The sequence below is a fragment of the Equus quagga genome, chromosome 11 (assembly GCF_021613505.1).
Source record: "Equus quagga isolate Etosha38 chromosome 11, UCLA_HA_Equagga_1.0, whole genome shotgun sequence".
In the NCBI taxonomy this organism is placed as follows: Eukaryota; Metazoa; Chordata; class Mammalia; order Perissodactyla; family Equidae; genus Equus; species Equus quagga.
Window position 1 is genome coordinate 24440154 of NC_060277.1, and position 19304 is coordinate 24459457.

General features: G+C 37.6%; 1 protein-coding gene across 6 annotated transcripts in view; it reads left to right on the forward strand.

The window, feature by feature from the left end:
- Positions 1-19304, forward strand: part of AK9 (adenylate kinase 9) — a 124123-nt gene that overhangs the window by 23118 nt on the left and 81701 nt on the right. For 4 of the 6 annotated variants that reach the window (XM_046674576.1, XM_046674582.1, XM_046674578.1 and 1 more), the window contains 6 exons: positions 3039-3167; positions 6803-6877; positions 11274-11369; positions 13146-13285; positions 13366-13546; positions 17469-17613. In XM_046674576.1, the coding sequence (XP_046530532.1) occupies positions 3039-3167; positions 6803-6877; positions 11274-11369; positions 13146-13285; positions 13366-13546; positions 17469-17613 (766 nt within the window). Of the gene's footprint in view, positions 1-3038; positions 3168-5931; positions 6022-6802; positions 6878-11273; positions 11370-13145; positions 13286-13365; positions 13547-17468; positions 17614-19304 lie in introns of those variants that run through there. The other 2 variants (XM_046674581.1, XM_046674580.1) reach the window with 2 other exon arrangements.

Here is a 19304-nt window from a genome sequence, read left to right on the forward strand (position 1 = left end):
AACGTGTGTCCTGTTAGCATGAATAAAGCACACCATCTTAATCAAAGTTGGTGAGATAGTCACAACTCACTCAGTTACAGGACAATCTGTGATGTTGGCCAGGTATACTTGGAAAGAGTGAGGACTAGAGTAGGCCAGGACTACACTGTCCAATATGGTAGCTGCTAGCCCCATGTGGCTATTTAAATTTAAATTTATTAAAATGATATAAAATTTAAAATTCAGTTCCTCATAGCACTAGCCACATTTCAAGTGCTCAGTGACCAAATATGGCTGTGTCTTCCGAGCTGAACAGCACAGGTACAGAACATTTCCCCAGAAGGTTCCACTGGACAGCTAGAGTGTGTGTGCATACCCTTCTTCAGAGGATGGCTGCCTCTTGGCTCCAGCCCAGATGACTATTGCCATGTGGGAATGTTAACCTATTTTTACCAAGTAGTCTGGTTTCTCCAGAGAAGCCAAAATCAGCATTTTAAAATGAGAGTAGTTGGTAACCAATCCAAATTTATTTACTTATTTATTTATTTTTTTCCTTTTTCTCCCCAAAGCCCCCCAGTACCTAGTTGTATATTCTTAGTTGTGGCGTATGAGATGCTGCCTCAGCGTGGCTCGATGAGCGGTGCCATGTCCACGCCCAGGATTCGAACTGACGAAACACTGGGCCGCCTACAGCGGAGCACGCGAACTTAACCACTCGGCCGCGGGGCCGGCCCACCAATCCAAAATTTTTAAAACACAGTGTAGGCAAGTGCTGTGGGAAATAATCACATTATATCTTCAGACTAGATTCAGCCCCAGGGACCCAATTGGCTGTGATCTCTGCCTAGTGGCACAGCCATGTTCAGAAGTCAGACAAGCAAGCCTGCCACCTACTTGGGTTGATGGCCAATAACCATGTGAAATTGTTCATCCTTATATACACACAAGTGTAAACAATCTTCCTGAACTGCTGTCCTAACTTTGTTAATGTTCTCTTGGCTTCCACTTTCCTTGACTCCCACTCCATCCCACTCCATCTTTTACAGAAGAGCCATTTTTAAAAAAAATATGACCCCAGTGACTTTTTATTAACTGTAGATGAAAACCCAAACCCCCTCACATGGTTTACAAAGCCGTGGGCCCAGCCACTCTGAAATCATCCCCAGCCCTCTCTCCCTGCCTGCTCACTGAGTCCCAGACACCGTGGCCTGCCAGCTAGTCTTCAGCTGGGCTGAACTCAGCCTCACCTCTAACCTTTGCATGTACTGTTTCCTCTGCCCCCTGCCCACCACATTCTTTTCTATCTTCTTCACATGCCTGCTCCTTGTCGCCACCCAGCTCTCACCCCAGGGATTGCATCGCTAGAGACCATCCAGCAAGCAACTCCCTAGCCCAGAAATATACTCCCAATAGGTGATTTTAAATGTGCTAGTAGCCACTTTTTTAAAAAGTAAAAAGAAACCGGCAAAAGTAATTTTAATAATATATTTTATTGAAACCAATAGATCTAAAATATTGTTTCAACATGTAATCAACATAAAAATTCTAAGAAGGATGCATTCCTTTTTCGTACTAAGTTTTGGAAATCTGGTGGGTATTTCACACTTACAGTACCTTCCAATCCCCACTTGTCACATTTCAAGTGCTCAATAGTTACGTGTGGCTGGTAGCTAGCATGCTGGACAGCACGGATCTAATGCTATACGCTGCTTCATTTTCCTCACAGCTCTTATCACTTTCTCAAATTATGTTATTTGCTGACTTGTTTATAATCTGTCTACCCACTGAATGTAAGCTCTATGCAGCAGGGACTGTATCTCCTGAGCCTGTAACAGTGCTCAGCTTACAGTAGGTGCTTAATAAGAAGTTGTGTACTGACTGAACACACAAGGATGCTAACAAAGCCCTCCGCTAGAGAGAGAATGACAGCGTCTTTTGGAAAAGATGATGTGTATTAAGCCACCGTGAAATGTATAATCTTTGGTCCAGTAATTTTACTTTTAAGAACTATTCTAAGGGAAAATATTAGCAATATAAAGATTTATCTACAAAGCTATTCGGTGAAACGTTATTTACAATTGTGAACAATTTGAAACATTTCTGTCCAACTATAGAATAATGATTAAATAATCATATGTTTAAGGATATTAATATATTACTTGACCATTAAAATCATATTTAAAACATTTCAAATAGGTTATAAAATGGCTTATATAATAGATATGATTTGAATGGTATAAAATATGGATGTGTATGTATTGATAAAAACTAGAATTAATAATTAGATAATAAATATGATGATAGTAATAGAATAATAAATATGGTATTGAGCACTTACCAGGACTTGGGCTGAGAACTTTTCCATATATTGTTCCCTCTGCCTTGAAATGTCCTTTCTCCATGAGTCTGTGTGGCTCTCTCTCTCATTTCCTCTGGGTCCAACTCAAATGTCACTTCTTCAGAGAGCCCTTTTATGACCACTTGATGTAAAATAGCACCTTCTCCCATCACTCTCCATCCCCTCTACCCTGAATTATCTTTTTCCCCTAGTACTTACCACCACCCAACATGTTATATATTTATTTATCTACCCGCTTACGCTCTGTCTTCCCCAACTGAATGTGTGCTCCATGAGCCCCAAGGTCTTAGTTGGGTTTATTCATTGTCATATCTCAAGCTCCTGGAACAGTGCCTGGCACATAGTAGGCACTTCATCAGTCTTTACTGAAGGGAGGAATGGATGAACTACAAGCTCAGGTATTCAGAGAAAATCGAATTTCTTTGTTTTGTCTCTAAAATTCTGATGTTCTTCTCCTGCTCTTCCCTACTTATTGAGGGGCAAGAAGAAATTAAACGTCCACATCAATTTAAAGCTTTATTCCATCTGATAAAGGCCCCTTAGGGGATTCAATCTCTCTTAAATAAAAATCCTCAGTCTCTAATGTTCCCTTCTGCTTCTCACCCCAAAGTGGCATCTAGGTATGAGGAGGGAGGGATGTGGCTTATAAATTAGTACTCATTAACATCAATATAATTAAAATCTCTTCTTTTCCATTTAGGCATTTATTGCCGAAATGCAGGTGGTGGCTGAAATTCTTCAACATCTAGTTCAGAGGCCTGAGGATTACTTGGAAAATATTGGGCACACAGTTAAACTTTATAGGGAAATAATTCTTCGTTCTTTGGAAGTAAGAGCAAGATCTATTGCTGAAAATGGGAATATTGATGTTTGTGTTTTATCACTGGTTAAATAGCTTTCCCCTTTCTTCATCCCTATATATTATCTGCCTGATTCTCCTCCTCTTGAGCTCAGTAGAAGGATGCTAGAATAAAACTTGCATCCCAAAGGCTGTTTCACAGACCATTATTTTACTCATGCGAAGCAGCAATGTTACGGAAAAGTGATAAATGAACTGCATTTCCCAAAACTCACTAGGGGAATTTATTTATGGTAGGAGGTTGGAAAACTCATGTTAAGAGACTATTTTGTAAAAGCGTTTTTGATTTGTAATTTGTGGGTTTATCAAAACAAATGTACACTTAAGGTGCATCTTTTATTCTAGAAGGAATCATTGTTAATCTAGTTAAATTGCTATCTAAAGAAGAGTTATCCCCAGGTTGGTTTCCATGGGTATCCCATTCAAAGTTGATTATATGTAAACATGATAAGGCCATTATATATTATAACAGAAAAGTTTTAATTAAAATAATAGCGTTTGAAAGTATGATTACTAAAATTATAATTATATGAAAAACATATTTTATATGGTCAAAAGCCTGGGCAGGCTGCCAAATTTGCATTGGAGATTTATTTAACAAACATTTATTAAACTTGGGCATTTGGCCAGACATGATGCTAAGCAATAGAACTACAAAGACAAATGAAAAACAGTCCTCAAGTTCCTCTTCCCATCTGATAGAGAAACTAGAGAATTTGTTTCATGCTGTCTTATATTGTTTATATATGTATATATAGTGTGTGCGTGTGTATGCGAGGAAGACTGGCCCTGAGTTAATATCTGTTGCCAATCTTCCTCTTTTTTTGCTTGAGGAAGATTGTCCCTGAGCTAACATCTGGCAGTCTTCCTCTATTTTATATGTGGGACACTGCCACAGCATGGTTTGATGAGCAGTGCCAGATCCATGCCTGGGATCCAAACCTGTGAACCCCAGGCTGCTGAAGCAAAGCAGGCAAACTTAACCACTATGCCACCAGGCTGGCCCTTAATGTTTATATATTTGTAAAGACAAATGAGCAGATAATTTTCATTCTCATTGTTCACCCCCCAAAATGAGAACCAAATTTCATTGTTTTCTTAGGTATAACTTTTATTCCTCCCTCTTCTTGTATCTCTCTCCTTTAAACATAACTTCTTAAGAATGATTTACATGTCTTTCTATAACTTTCTTTCTCCCTTCAATGAAAATATTCTGCATACTCCTTAAGTGGCTGGCACTAGATCTGAAACAAAGCATAATTAAAATCATATTCAGAAAATTAGAAAATTATATTCATGGTGGGGAGAGCAGAGATAGTCTCTTCAAGGCTACAGACCAGGTCTTACATCCTAGCTTCACTGGTCTGGCAAGTGGCAAATGGTTAACAGGTGTTCAGTGCTTAACAGTGTTAACAGCAGCTTAACAGTGCTGAGCAACTGATGAGATCACAAAGGAAAAAGAATGATAGCTTCAATTTCATTACATGTAAAACTTCGGGAAACAAAATTTTTTGAAAACCACACCTCACTCAAATTAAAAGACAACAGAGTGGAAAAATATCCACATCAAATATGATAAAACATTTAAAGCTTTGAATAAAGATACTTTTAGAGCCAGCCTCAGTGGCCTAGTGGTTAAAAAAAAAAGATTGAAAGCTTTAGTATATTAAAAGGTCATAGAAATGATTTTTTAAAACCTGTAAGTTTTCACCCTCCTAAGACAAATGGGCAACAAATATGAGCAGGCAATTCATAAAAATGAAAGACAAAAGAGTAACAAGCCTGTAGAAAAAATATTCAGCTTCACTGATGATAAAGAAATGCTAATCTAAATAATGAAATATTTCCATGATCAAATTTTAAAAAATGAACAAGGAACAAGAATTCCTAATGCCAGCTAGTATACAGTAAAGCAAACACTCTCACGCCCTGCTGAAAGGAACATAAATTAGGGTGGTCGTTTTTGAATAGCTTGTCCACAAAAAGTCCCGAAGTGGAAAACTTCTAGGCCTTGTAGCAGAGCACAGATAAGAATGGATTGCCCCAGTGCCAACAAAGCAAGAGTTTCAAAGCCAAGAACCTAGACGTTAGACGTTAGGCCTACGTGACACTTGCTGAACAGCAAAACAATTGCCTTATATGGTAATTCCGGGGTACTGGTGTGTGTAGAGGGAGGCAGGGGAGAGCCATAAAAGGGAGGAGCCTGCAGTTCTAGTGTGCCCTGATCTGGCTCTGATGTCAATTCACTTGGGAGGCCAAGACCACCAAAATTCAGTATGCCTCCGAAAGACATGAGAGCAAGTGGGAGCAAACTAACCTGCCTCAGTTTGTGGTTTACATCTTGCCTCAGGGGTAGTCCAAGGCTGAGTCTTCATTCTCACCTGTCTTCGTCTCCCACGTCTTCTGGTCTGACTTGTTGCATGTATCTTTAGCTTTAGGAGTGTTCATACCCTTTGACTTAGTAAGGCCACACTTAAGAATCTAGCTTAAGGAAAGCATTCTGTACTTCCTTGTTCAGAACATGGTAATTTATGGTTCAATAAATAATGCTGGCATAATGTGCTATCCATCTAGAAGACAAGAAGCACTTAGGATCCAACCTCACACAATATTGTGAAAGGTAAATGCACCGAACATTAAGGAGACGATTTTGTTCAGACTATTGCAATAGGGAGAACATTCATTAATGAGACCTTCTCAATGAAAAGGAAAGGAGCCTGGGGTGATATGGAGGCAGGTAAACAAAGGAGCCGTCCCAAGTCTTAAGGGAATCGTGAAGAAGGATGGAGACGGATCTTGTCTGAGTCCTTGAAGAAGGATTGAGGTGGGTCTTATCTCTTGACAATCCCTACTTTCTGGAAACACAGGGCTCAGATAGAGTTCAACATTGCCAATGTACAAAAATAAAATCTGGTGGATCTTAGATTTTAGTAGTAAAAACCAAAAAAGATCATAGAAGAAAATTTAGAAGAATGTTAACATGATCTTGAGACAGAGAAAACCTAATTTAAGCAAAAAAGAAAATTTAGAAACAATGAAAACAGTTATATTTCACTATAAAAATATTTTATATTTCAGAAGATACTATAAACAAAGTCAAAAGATAAATCATAGCAAGGTAAAATATTTGCAATCTGTGTGACAGATAAGAATTCAAGACTTTCCATGAATGTTAGGGAAAAGAAGCAATCTAATAGAAAAATGCACAGAGGTTATGGATATCTGAATGCTGCAGATCACCCATAGCCAGAGGAGCAAAAAGTAAAACAGACCCATCTCGTCTTTCAACTATCAGTTTGGCAGAAATTATTTTATGAATCTACGCAGAGAGACAGATGCCCCAGAACATTTTCTGCTGGGAAGGATTCTAAGACTTCAGTGTGGAGAAAAACTGAAAAAAAGAGAAAGAGAATAAAATTCGTTGTAAGAAGATTAGTGTAGGCTTTTGCAAAAGATCTTGAGCACTGAAAATAACATACATTACATCATGTATAAAGCAAACAATTTACCTTTAAAGATTTCTTCATAGTGTATTAAGATTCTGACCTTGTATTCAGTTTTGCCAATGATCCCAGATTATAAGGGTTTTTTTCTGTTATCTACAGGAAGTAATGGCTGAACACGATTCCCAGTATCTCATTGAGCTGGATGGAAATAAGCCCCCAGAGGAGCTCTTCATGGTAAGTGCAACCAGTGTTCACTAAGAATATTCCACAATTTGGAAAATCAAAAAATTATTGACTAGATTGTACTTATTTTAGTAAACACCAGAAATATATTTTACATTTTTCACACCATTTATTTTTGAAAACTTCATTTTAACACTTAAAAATTTGATGTTGTGTTTATTCATCGGTCCATAGTTAAAGCAAAACTACATTTGAATTTAAAAATCTCTCTATGACAAAAAAATGCCTCAAAGAAAAGCAAAAGCAAATAACAGTCCATAAGCACATAAGATGTTTAACATGAGCCATTAGGGAAATGCAAACTAAAACTATAATGAGATACCACTTCACACCCGTTAAGATGGCTAAAATTAAAAAAAGATACAGACAATAACAAGTGTTGAGGATGTGGAAGAATTGGAACCCTCATACGTTGCTGGTGGGAATGTAGAATGGTGTGGCCACTTCGGAAAACAGTTTGGTATTTCCTCAATAGGTTAAACATGGAGTTCACAAGTACTCAGCGATTCAACTCCTAGGTATACACCCAAAAGAATTGAAAACAGGTGTTCAAATGAAAATTTGTACATAAATGTTCATAGGAGCACCTTTCACAATAGCCAAAAGGTGGAAACAAGGCAAATGTCCATATACTGATGAATGGATAAATAAAATGTGATGTATCCATACAACGGAATATTATTCAGCCATAAAATGGAATGAAGTATTGATACATGTCACAGTATGGCTGCATCTTGAACACATACTAAGTGAAAGAAAAGTTACAAAAGATCACATATCAAATGATTCCATTCATGTGAAATGTCCAAAATAGGCAAATCTATAAAGACAGAAACTAGCTTAGTTGTTGCCTGGGTTGAAATGGGGGTACCACTACGGGAGATCTTGGGATAAACGTGGGGTGACTGCTAATGGGTCCAGGGTTTCTTTTGGGGATGATGGAAATGTTCTAAAATGAATTGTGGTGATGGTTGCACAACTCTGAACATACTAAAAGCCATTGAATTGTACACTCTAAGTGGGTGAACTATATCTCAATAAAGCTGTATCCTTAAAAAAGAATATATGCATGTTTGAAAATACAGTATTATTTTCACTATTAAAAAAACAAAGACAATGAGGGGAAATATTTTCCATACTTGTGATAAACAGCTGTTGAATATCTTTTATTATTTAATTAGAAAAAAACTTCTGATATTTCAATAGAAAAAAGGCAAATGCCTCAATAGAAAAAAAAAAAGGCAAAGAGCATGAGCAGGTAATTTAGAAAAAGATGTCCAATAAATATTTTTTTAAATATCTATAATCAAATTATTATTGAAGTATAATTGACATACAACATTATATTCGTTTCATATATACAACATAATGATTTGGTATTTGTATATATTGCAAAATTATCACCACAATAAGTCTAGTTAATATCTGTCGCCATACATAGTTACAGAATGTTTTTTCTTGTGATGAGAACTTTTAAGATTTACTCTCTTAGCACCTTTGAAATATGCAATACACTATTATTAACTATGGTCGCCATGCTGTATGTTGCATCCCCACGACTTATTTATTTTATAGCTGAAAGTTTGCACCTTTTGACCCACTTCACCCATTTCACCCAGCCCCCACCCCCTGCCTCTGGCACCTACCAATTTGTTCTCTGTATCTAAGAGCTCGGTTGTGTTTTCATTTTGAAAATGTCTTCATTCTGATTTTAAAAGTTATACACACTCATTGTTTTAAAATAATCAGAAAATACAAATTACAAAAATGATACAAAGTGATTTGTAGTACTCAATTTATAAAATATAAAAATATACAGTACAATACGAAAATACATTACCTTTTTCTTAGACACCTGATAGATGTCCAGCATTATGATAAGCTCTAGGGCATACAGATGGAGAGGAGGCAGATGAGTCCATGAGTTCCTCTCCTCATGTCGTACCCAATATATTGGGGGAAATAAATGTTTAAAGGGCAGTTAGTATTAGAGTCAGGGAAGTACAAGTTACTATAGGAGCTCACGGCAGAAGCAGAACCTAGTCTGGTGAGGAAAGCTATCTGTTTGAAATTATTTTTAAACTGAAACCCTAAGGATTAGTAAGAATTAGACCTCAAAGGCTAGGAGCGGGGGGGAGGTGGAACAGTGTTCCATGCACAGGGAAGAGTCTGTGTGAAGCCCCAGAGGCAAGAAGGGCATAGTGAGTTCTAGGAACTGAACGTAGGATTGAAACATAGAGGGTTTTTTTAGGGGGATGGTTGCAGGGGTGGCGGGTTGTGGAATAGTGCCAAGACTTTAGGAATAAGCAGAGATTTTTCAAGAAAGATGTTAAAGAGTTTAGATCTCATCATGAGGGAGTGGGCAGACAGTGAAAGGTTTTAAGCTAGAGAATGAAAATGGTGCTGTTTCTATTTAAGATCGTTCAGACCGCAGGGCAAGGAAAAAACTGGAGAAGAATCAAATTAGTGGCAGGAAGACTAGTTCTGACTTTTGCAATAGATCAGATCAGAAATGATGGCCTGACGTAGGGTAGGGTAGTGATTGTGGGAGTGGACTGAAGAAGACAGACCTGAAGTTATTTAAGAAGTCTGCATGACAGAGCTTGGCGAGTGACTTAATGTAGCAGCTAAGGGAGAGAGACAATACCCAGATTTCTGGTTCGGTATATTTGGTAGCAACGTAATAATAATGCTGGTGGTAAAGCCAAATTAGGGAGAAGCTTCTCACTTGGAATACGCTCTTGCCAAGATCTTCGGTGATCTCCTCCAGACCAAAACCAGTGGTCATTTTTCAGTTTCCGTCTAATTCACCCAGAAGCAACATTTGACGCAGCTCATCACTTCTTCCTTCCTGTTCCTTTCTTCCCTTGGCTTCTTGGACGCCACACCAGTAGAGTCCATTCTACCTCACAGAACACCCTACGTCTCTAACCTCTAGAGTCGGAGGACCCTCATGCTCACTCCTTGTGCTCTCTTCTCTGTGTACCCTCACTGCTTGAAAGACTTCATCTAGTCCAATGGCTTAAAATACCTTCAAAACATTGGCAGCTCTTAAATTCCTATTACTATCCTAGACCTTTCCCCTGAATTCCACACTTGTATAATCAACTGCTACTCAATATATCCAATTTGATGTCTGATAATCATTTCAACTGTGTGTGCAAGATAAGACTCCTGATCCACCATCACCGTTCCCCCACCCCAAATCCACTCCTCCCACAGTTTTCTCCTCTCAGTACGTGTCAGATCCAACCTTCAAGCTGCTCTTTTCTTTTTCTTACCTCCCACATCCAATCCTTCAGCATGCGCAGCAGGCTTCTCCTTCAAAATATATCCAGAATTTGACCAGTTTTTATGACATAGGGCACACTTTCCTCAAGATACAGGGCAGAAGCTCCAACAGGCCTGGCTGAAACTTGCCAAGCCTGTTAAGGCCTCAGTTGCCATTGACACCCTGGCACTTCTGCCCATATTCCACTGGCCAAAACAGGTTATATGAAGAAGCTCAATATCAATAGGACAGGGAAGTATACTCCACCCAACATGAACTAGGGAATTAACAAGGGAAGAGAGGGAAGGATAATGTAATTTACCATGGACTATCATATACCACCAGAACCTTGTCTAGCTCATCATCTTTCATCTCAGATTCTATGTTTCATGTTCTTCTGTATAGACTCTGTATTAGGTTCTTAGTGCTGCCATAACAAATTACCACAAATTAGGTGGTTTAAAATGATAGAAATTTGTTCTTTTATAGTTCTAGAGGCTAGAAGTCCAAAATCAAGGTGTTGACAGGGACGTGCTCTCTCCAAAGCCTCCAGGGGAGGATCCATTCTTGTCTTTTCCAACTTCTGGTAGCCCCAGGCGTCCCTCAGCTTGTAGCAGCAAAATTCCAATATCTGCCTTCATCTTCATATGGCTGTCTTCCCTCTGCCTGAGGAGGTCCCATAGAGCTAGACCTCTAAGGACATGAATATTTGGGGACCAGAGGGCAGAGTATTATGGGTCGAATTGTGTCCCCCCCAAAAATATGTTGAGGTCCTAACCTCCAATACCTATCAATGTGACCTTAGCGGGACATAGGATCTTTTCAAATATATTCAAGTTAAGATGAAGTCGTACTGAATTAGCGTGGGTCCTATCCAATATGGCTGGTATCCTTATGAGAGAAGAGACTTAGACATACGGGGAGAAGATGGCCATGTGACAACAAAGGCAGAGAGTGGAGTGAAGCATCTACAAGCCAAGGAACGGCACAGTTTGCCAGCAAACCACCAGAAGCTAGGAAGAGGCAAGGAAGTATTCTACTCATGAACTCATCACTTTCAGAATATTTGAGGTATTTAAATGCCAATGTATTTAAAGACTTGTTCTTTAAATTTAGGCAGTTATGGATCGACTTAAATATCTGAACCTAAGAAGAGCAGCTGTTTTAACTAAACTTCAGAGTTCAGAGGAAGAAAATGATGTAATGGAAAATGTAAGTTATTTTTAACCGTTTGAAAGTCTGCCTTTCGCTTTATGTTGTAACCTTAATCTATATCCTTTCAAGGTTTAAAACAAGTTGCAGGATACCTTTTTTTTTTTAATTGAGATCATAATAATTTACAACATTGTTAAATTTCAGTTGTACGTTATTATTTGTCAGTCACCATATAAGTGCACCCCTTCACCCTTTGTGCTCACCTCCCTGGTAACCACTCAGCTGTTTTCTTTGTCTGTGTGTTTATCTTCCATATATAAGTGAAATCATACGGTGTTTGTCTTTCTCTGTCTGGCTTATTTCACTTAACATAGTACCCTCAAGGTCCATTCATGTTGTTGTGAATGGGACGATTTTGTCATTTTTTTTTGGCTGAGTAGTATTCCATTGTGTATATATACCACATCTTCTTTATCCAATCATCAGTCGATGGGCACTTGGGTTGCTTCTACCTCTTGGCTATTGTGAATAGTGCTGTGGTGAACATAGGGGTACATAAGTCTCTTTGTATTGTTGATTTTGAGTTCTTTGGATAAAGATCCAGTAGTGGGATAGCTAGATCATATGGTATTTCTATTTTTTGAGAAATCTCCATACCGTTTTCCATAGTGGCTGCACCAGTTTGCATTCCCACCAGCAGTGTATGGAGGCTCTCTTTTCTCTACAACCTCTCCAACATTTGTTATTTTTTGTCTTGGTGATTATAGCCATTCTGACAGGTATAAGGCGATATCCCACTGTAGTTTTGACTTGCATTTCCCTAATAATTAGTGATGTTGAAGATCTTTTCATGTGCCTATTGGCCATCTGTATCTCTTCTTTGGAGAAATGTCTGTTCATGTCCTCTGCCCATTTTTTCATCGAGTTGTTTGTTTTTTGTTGTTCAGTTGTGTGATTTCCTTATATATTATGGAGATTAACCGCTTGTCAGCTATATGATTTGCAAATATTTTCTCCCAATTGGTGGGTTGTCTTTTTGTTTTGACCCTGGTTTCCTTTGCCTTGCAGAAGCTCTTTAGTCTGATGAAGTCCCACTTGTTTATTTTTTCTTTTGTTTCCCTTGTCCGAGCAGACGTGACATTCGAAAAGATCCTTTTAAGACCAATGTCTTAAAAATGACATTGTTTTCTGAAACAGGTAATAGAAGATACTTGGGGCTCAGCCCATGACTGAGTAGTTAAGTTCCTGCACTCTGCTTCAGCAGCCCAGAGTTCACCAGTTTGGATCCTGGGCACAGACCTATACATCGCTCATTAAACCATGCTGTGGAGGCATCCCACACAGAAGAACTAGAAAGACTTACAACTAGGATATACAACTATGTACTGGGGCTTTGGGGAGGAAAAAAAAAGAGGAAGATTGACAACAGATGTTTCTCAGGGCCAATCTCCCTCACCAAAAAAAAGGAAGAAAAATAAAAAGAAAGTATCTTGTCCAATCCCTTAAAAAAAAAAAAGGAAAGAAAGAAAAGAGAGCATCTTGTCCAATCCTTTAAAAAGAAAAAATACTCTATTTACCTTATGCTCATTCTACCTTCTAATAGAAAATGCCCAGTACAATATAAACATAGTCTTATAACAGAAATGAAATTTATTTGCCTTATTAAGTTTTGGACAAGTGCAGAATGGTTGCAATTAAGAAAAAGCCAAAATTTACTTTCTAAATAATTTCTTAAATGGTAAAGCACTACTAAATAAGATATGAAATACTTGATACTGTTAATTTCAGCAAAATTTATGCCCACATTTTTAATGTAGCCTTTATTATTTACAGGATGAACTGCTCCGTACTCTTGCATCTTATAAACTTGTTGCACCAAGATATAGATGGCAGAGGAGCAGGTGGGGACAGATATGTCCCGTGATGTTAAAAGAAGGTAACATTGCTCTAGGATTGGCAGATTGTTCTGTGAGGTAGGTAAGATTTTCAGAACTTAGCTTTCAAACCTGCCCATGCCTCTTTTCAGTTGTTTATGATTATGGCGTATTTTAAGTTTTCTAGGTAAAATATACTGTCTTTCATCAGAAGAAGCATTAAAAACATTTTTGTTGAACCCGCGTCCCTATCTCCTTCCACCTATGCCAGCACCACCATTTAAAGTCTCCATCTTTGGTCCGCCATCTTCAGGGAAAACAACACTTAGCAATTTGCTGGCAGAAAGTTACAAAGGAAAGGTAATTATTTATCTAGCTAGCTAGCTATCTTTCTACCTATCTATACTTGATTATAATTTGTAGGATTTTAGGATTTGCAGGATTTGTACTCGGTTTTCTTAATTTCACACTGTCCATTGGGTAATTGGTCCAGTGGGAGAAGGCATCCTCCTTGCTGTTTACTGCAGCTTCCACACCATAGCCCCTCCCTGCTTCCCCAAAGCCTCCAGATTTGTCGGCAGACCCTTTCATGCAGACCATGCCACCTACTGCCTTTCTTGCTTCCACTCATCTCCTGTTCCCTGGGCTGCATCCCTCCTGGCCCACTGTCCTTCTTTCCACATACTCACTCCCGTCATAATTCTTGGTGATTTCGGTATCTGCAAAGATGACCGTCCCAACACCCTAGCCTGTCAATTCCTTGCCCTCTCCCCACAGTGAGCCTGTTCCCCACCCTCAGTAAGTGAAGAGAAATTATTTTTACCTTGGAGCAGAGTGATAGCAGTAGAGGTGGTAAGAAGCAGACAGATTTGGGATGTAATTTGAAGACAGAGCCAAAGGATGGGATGAGGGATTGGAATGTAGAGGAATTGCATGAAGGCCAGCGTGGCTGGAGCGTATAGTGTGAAAGGACAAATGGCTCAAGATGAAGATGGTTGAGGATGTAGTCAGAGCAATGCAGGTCCTGGGGAGGAGTGTGAATTTATTCCAAGTGCTGTTGAATTCTTTTAATCACAGGGGTCACATTTTCTCTTTGCTTTTAACTTTTTTCTTGAAAAATATGACTAACATATAGAAAAGTGAAACTCGCTGAATCAGGAGAAAACAAACCCCCATATAACCACGACCCAGGTCAAATATGGAATGTTGCCAGCACCCCAGAAGCCCCCTCATGCCTCTTCCCAATACCAGTCTTCTTACTCCTTCCACGAAGGAACCACTGCCCTGGACTTTGTGGTCTTCACTTCTGTACTTTTCTTTTATGGTTTTACCATGTAAGTGTACATCCAAGTACTATAGGTTAGTTTTGCATGGTTTTTTTTTATGGACTTAAACAATTTATGTCCTTTGTGCCTTGCTTCTTTCAACTTAACATTATGATTGTGATCTTTATCCATGCTATTGCCTATAGCTATAGTTTATTCATTTTTATTGTTTTATTATATTCTAGTGATTGAATTATATTATAATTTATTTATCCATTTGAGGGTTAATAAACCTTGGGTTGTTCTAGTTTTGGGTAATTATGAATAATATTGCTGTAAATATTCTTGTGCATGTCTCCTGGTGCACACATGCATATCTTTATATATCTTGGAGGTACCTTTAGGAGTAAAATTTCTGGGACATAGAGTATGCATACATTCAACTTACATAAATAATGCCAAACTTTTCCAAACTAATTCTACCAATTTACAATCCTATCAGCAGTTTGTGAGAGTTCTGTTTTTCCATATTCCTGCCAACTTTTATTATGGTCAGTCTTTCCAATTTTAGCTGTCCTGGTGGGTGTATCTCACTGTTTTTTTAATTTGCTTTTCCCCAATGGCTGATGAGGTTACATTTTTTCATATGCTTCCTGGCCATTCAGATAGTCTCTTTTTGAAGTGTTTGTTCAAGTCTCTTGTCCATTTTTTAATTTCTTTGCATATTATTGGTACAAGTTCCTTATATTATCCATATACAATTTTTTATTATAAGCATTATGAATATTTTTCTACCACTCTATGATTTGTCATTTCATTTTTTTAATGAAAAATTCACCATATTGTTCATTTAAAACAAATCACTAAGTCCTGCCTACACTAAATAGAAGGGGATTTAGGCGCCACCTTCTGAAAGAAGGAGTATTAAAGGATTTGGGGACATGTTTTAAAACCATCACAGTATTTGTCAGACAGAGAAATTCTAATTTTAAACATATAAAGAGTTCTTACAGATCGATATGCAGATGAAGCCCCAATGAAAAAAAATAGCAAACAGGCACTTCAAAAAATAATAGATACAAATAGCCATTAAACATGAGAAAAGGAATATGCCCAAAAAACCGAGATATGTCATGCCAATCTCACTGTCAGAGTTAAAGATCACTATTAACACACAATATTGATGTGTGGCTAGGATAGAGAAAAGTACGTTCTCATACACTACTCGTAAGAATATAGCCATTAGGGATGGCAATTGGAAATATGTATAAAATCCATGCATATCATTTGAAGTGTCAATTCTATTTTATGGATTTTTTTCCTAAAGAAACTATCAAAGATGTATACATAACTGTATTCATCATATGTATTCATTATAGCCTATTTGTACTACAAAAACATGTATACCTAAATATATATTATTGGTATTTTCGTTAAATACGTTATAATACATTCAACTACAATTCTGTGCATCCACTAAAAAATGATGGTGTAGATATATATTTATTGGCATGGAATAAAGTAATATAAGCATACTGAAGGAAAATCAAAATGAGTCTGGAGATATGGAAATATTATTTAAACTTAAAAGGCAAATAGAAATCTATTTCTAACATCCAAGAATTCAGTATGCAGTATATTATCTACCTGACAAAGACCTTATATTCAGAATGTATATAGAATTTTAATCCAATTTTTTAAATAGGCAAAAGTTGAACATACGCTTAAAAACAGGAGGTAAGTGAATGACCAATAAGCACATAAAAAGAAGCTCAAAATTATTAGTGATTAGGGAAATGTAAATCTCAGCTACAATTAGATAATTTTGCATGTCCACTAGAATGGCTAAAATTTAGAAGATTCACAAAACCAATTGTTGGTGAGGATGTGGAGTAACTGCAATTTTCATAGATTGCTGGTAGGAATGTAAAATAGTTCAACCACTTTGGAAACAGTTTGATGATTTATTATAAAGTCAAATATACACTTACCATATGAACCAGTAATTCCCTTCCTAAGTATTTATCCAAGAGAAATGAAGACATATGTCCATGAAAAGAATTCCTTACAAATGTCCACTGCTGCTTTATGTATAATAGCCGAAAACTGGAAACAGCTCAATGTTTATCAATAGATGAATGAGTAAAAAACTGTGGTATATTTCTACAATGGAATACTACTCAACAATAAAAATGAACAAATTACTGATATATATAATTACACTGATGAAGCTCAAAAACATGCTAAGGGGAAAAAGTTTGGAAAAGGTTACACACTGTATGGTTCCATTTATATGAAATTCTAAGAAAGGCGAAACTGAGCTGTAGTGCCAGAAAGTGATTGCCAAGGGCAGGAATTGATTATAAAGGAGTATGAGGGAACTTTTGGGGTGACATAAATGTTCTACATCTTGATTGTGGTTGTTGTCATATGTATGTATTTGCAAAAACTCTTCACACTGTGTACTTAAAATGGATGCCTTTATTGTATGTAAATTATACATACAAAGTTGATTTTAAAAATATATGTGCAGGGCTGGCCCCATGGCCAAGTGGTTAAGTTCGCACGCTCTGCTGCAGGCGGCCCAGTGTTTCATTGTTCGAATCCTGGGCGCGGACATGGCACTGCTCATCAAACCACGCTGAGGCAGCATCCCACATGCCACAACTAGAAGGACCCACAACGAAGAACATACAACTATGTACTGGGGGGCTTTGTGGAGAAAAAGGAAAAAATATAAAATCTTTAAAAAATATATATATGTGCAACTTGAATCTATATATTACAGGATAGATACATATATAAATAAATAATCGTACATGAAAAATATGACTGAGTTTCTATGAAAGCAAGTACTCAAAAATCAATGAATTCTGAACATAACATACGTCAAACAGCATTAATGTTTTTGAGATAGATAAGTATAGAAATTGATATAAATAGAGAGAGATGAACAATGTGTTTCATATTTGCAGTAACTTGTAGTTATGTTGGTTTTTCTCAAATATTCTTTGCAGGTAGTTGACTACGCCAAGATTGTTCAACCACGTTTTGATAAAGCCCTTGAAACGTTAGTGAGAAATACTATAGCTGAGATCACTGAAGCAGCTATCAAAACTGTGAAAGAACGGCTTCTCACAGAACTACAAGCTAAAAGACAAGGTGAACCACCTTTTTTTTAATGTCTGTTTTAAGGTTAAATCAACACTTAGGCCTCGCTCCCCGAGGGCAAGGACTCAGTTTGCTTGTCTTGATTTCCCTGGCATCTTTACACATTGTAGCCTCTTAATAAATGGTTGAAGGAATGAATATACGTGAACCTGACTCATAAACAGAGAAAAAGATTTCAATTCTAGATTTCTAAGGAAAGGCATCAGAAAGAACTTCCAAATTTGGATTTCTTAACTTTCATAGGTCTGCTTCCGGGCCGGAGACTGAGCTGAATTATATCTTTATCTAAGCCAATTACGACAACACCACTCTGCCTAACTCTTGTGCAGTTGGCTGTTGCTGCCATCGTTCCTGTTGTTGTTTTAGGCTTGGATGTCAGCCCCAACTGTAAATTAAATTTTTCTATTGGGAAAATATTAATTGTGAACTCAAAAAGTCACAAAACAGTGGAACTGGAAGAACCTTTAGTGATCAGTTCACACAATTCTCTAACTTTACAAATGAGGAAACTGAGGCACACGGGGGTCAAATGATTTCCTGAAACTCGCCCAGCTAGTAGCTGAGGCTTGAACCCTCCTTTCCAAAGTCCTGGTGTTCTTTCCTCTGGCCATTCTGCCTCTTCCTTATCACATTATTTTAGAATAAGCACAAGGGTTTTGGGGTTGTTTTCTCTGTTTCTCCAGGAAAAATGAGAGTTCTCAGTTCATGACTACTTTTGAAATGTATTGATTGGTTTTGGTAGAATTTATATCTATAGCTGGCACTTTTGTAACCAGTCACATTAGAACATGTAAAAGCAGCTTAATCTAAACATCTCCTCTTTCGGGAATGCCCTCAATGCAGCACTTCCCATACACTACATGCGATCTTTCTTGCATTAAAGATCTAGACCCAAAATTTGAGATTAGCTCCAACTATTTTAGACTAGATTCAGCCACCGCGGTTTGGATTTCTCAGAAGCCACAGTGATGCTGTCCCCTAATATAGATATCACTGCCTCAATTCCAAATAGTCTTTTCCTAATAAAGTTTTCTCATTACAAAAGTAATAGTAGATTAATATTCATTGGGCATTTACTATATATTGAGGCTATGCTAAATCCTCATAACAGTCCTATGAAGTAGGTATTTTTATCTCCACTTTTAGTAGATGACGAAACTAAGGCTCAGGGGGGTTATGAAACTCGCCCATAGTTGACAGCCAGCAAGTGATTGGGATTCAAATCAATGTCTGTACTGTTATCATCTGTCTCACAAGTGATCACGGAAAACTGGAAAAAGCAGATGGAAAAAAATGCCCTCATACTTAGTCCCCAGAGATGTCCCCTGTTAAGAACTTGATGCATTCTCCACCCCTCTCTTTTTCCTATTCATATTTGTAATGCTTGTGATCCTACGGTACATGCAAAATTGTATTCTCTCATCTTAAAATAATGCTTCTTTCTAATTAATATGTTATTTTTGTAATAAATTGTGTGTTGGACGGGGATCTAAATTTATTTTTCCCAAATGGTGAGCCAATTTTACAAATAACGTTTACTAAATTTTCCATAACTTTACTGGAGATTTGGAATGCCTTCTTTATCTTCATATTAAGTTTGCATGTGTGTGTGTGGAAACTTCTGCACTTTCTATTCTATTGATCTTTCTCTTATAGCCTTTAATACAAACAGTGATTATTAA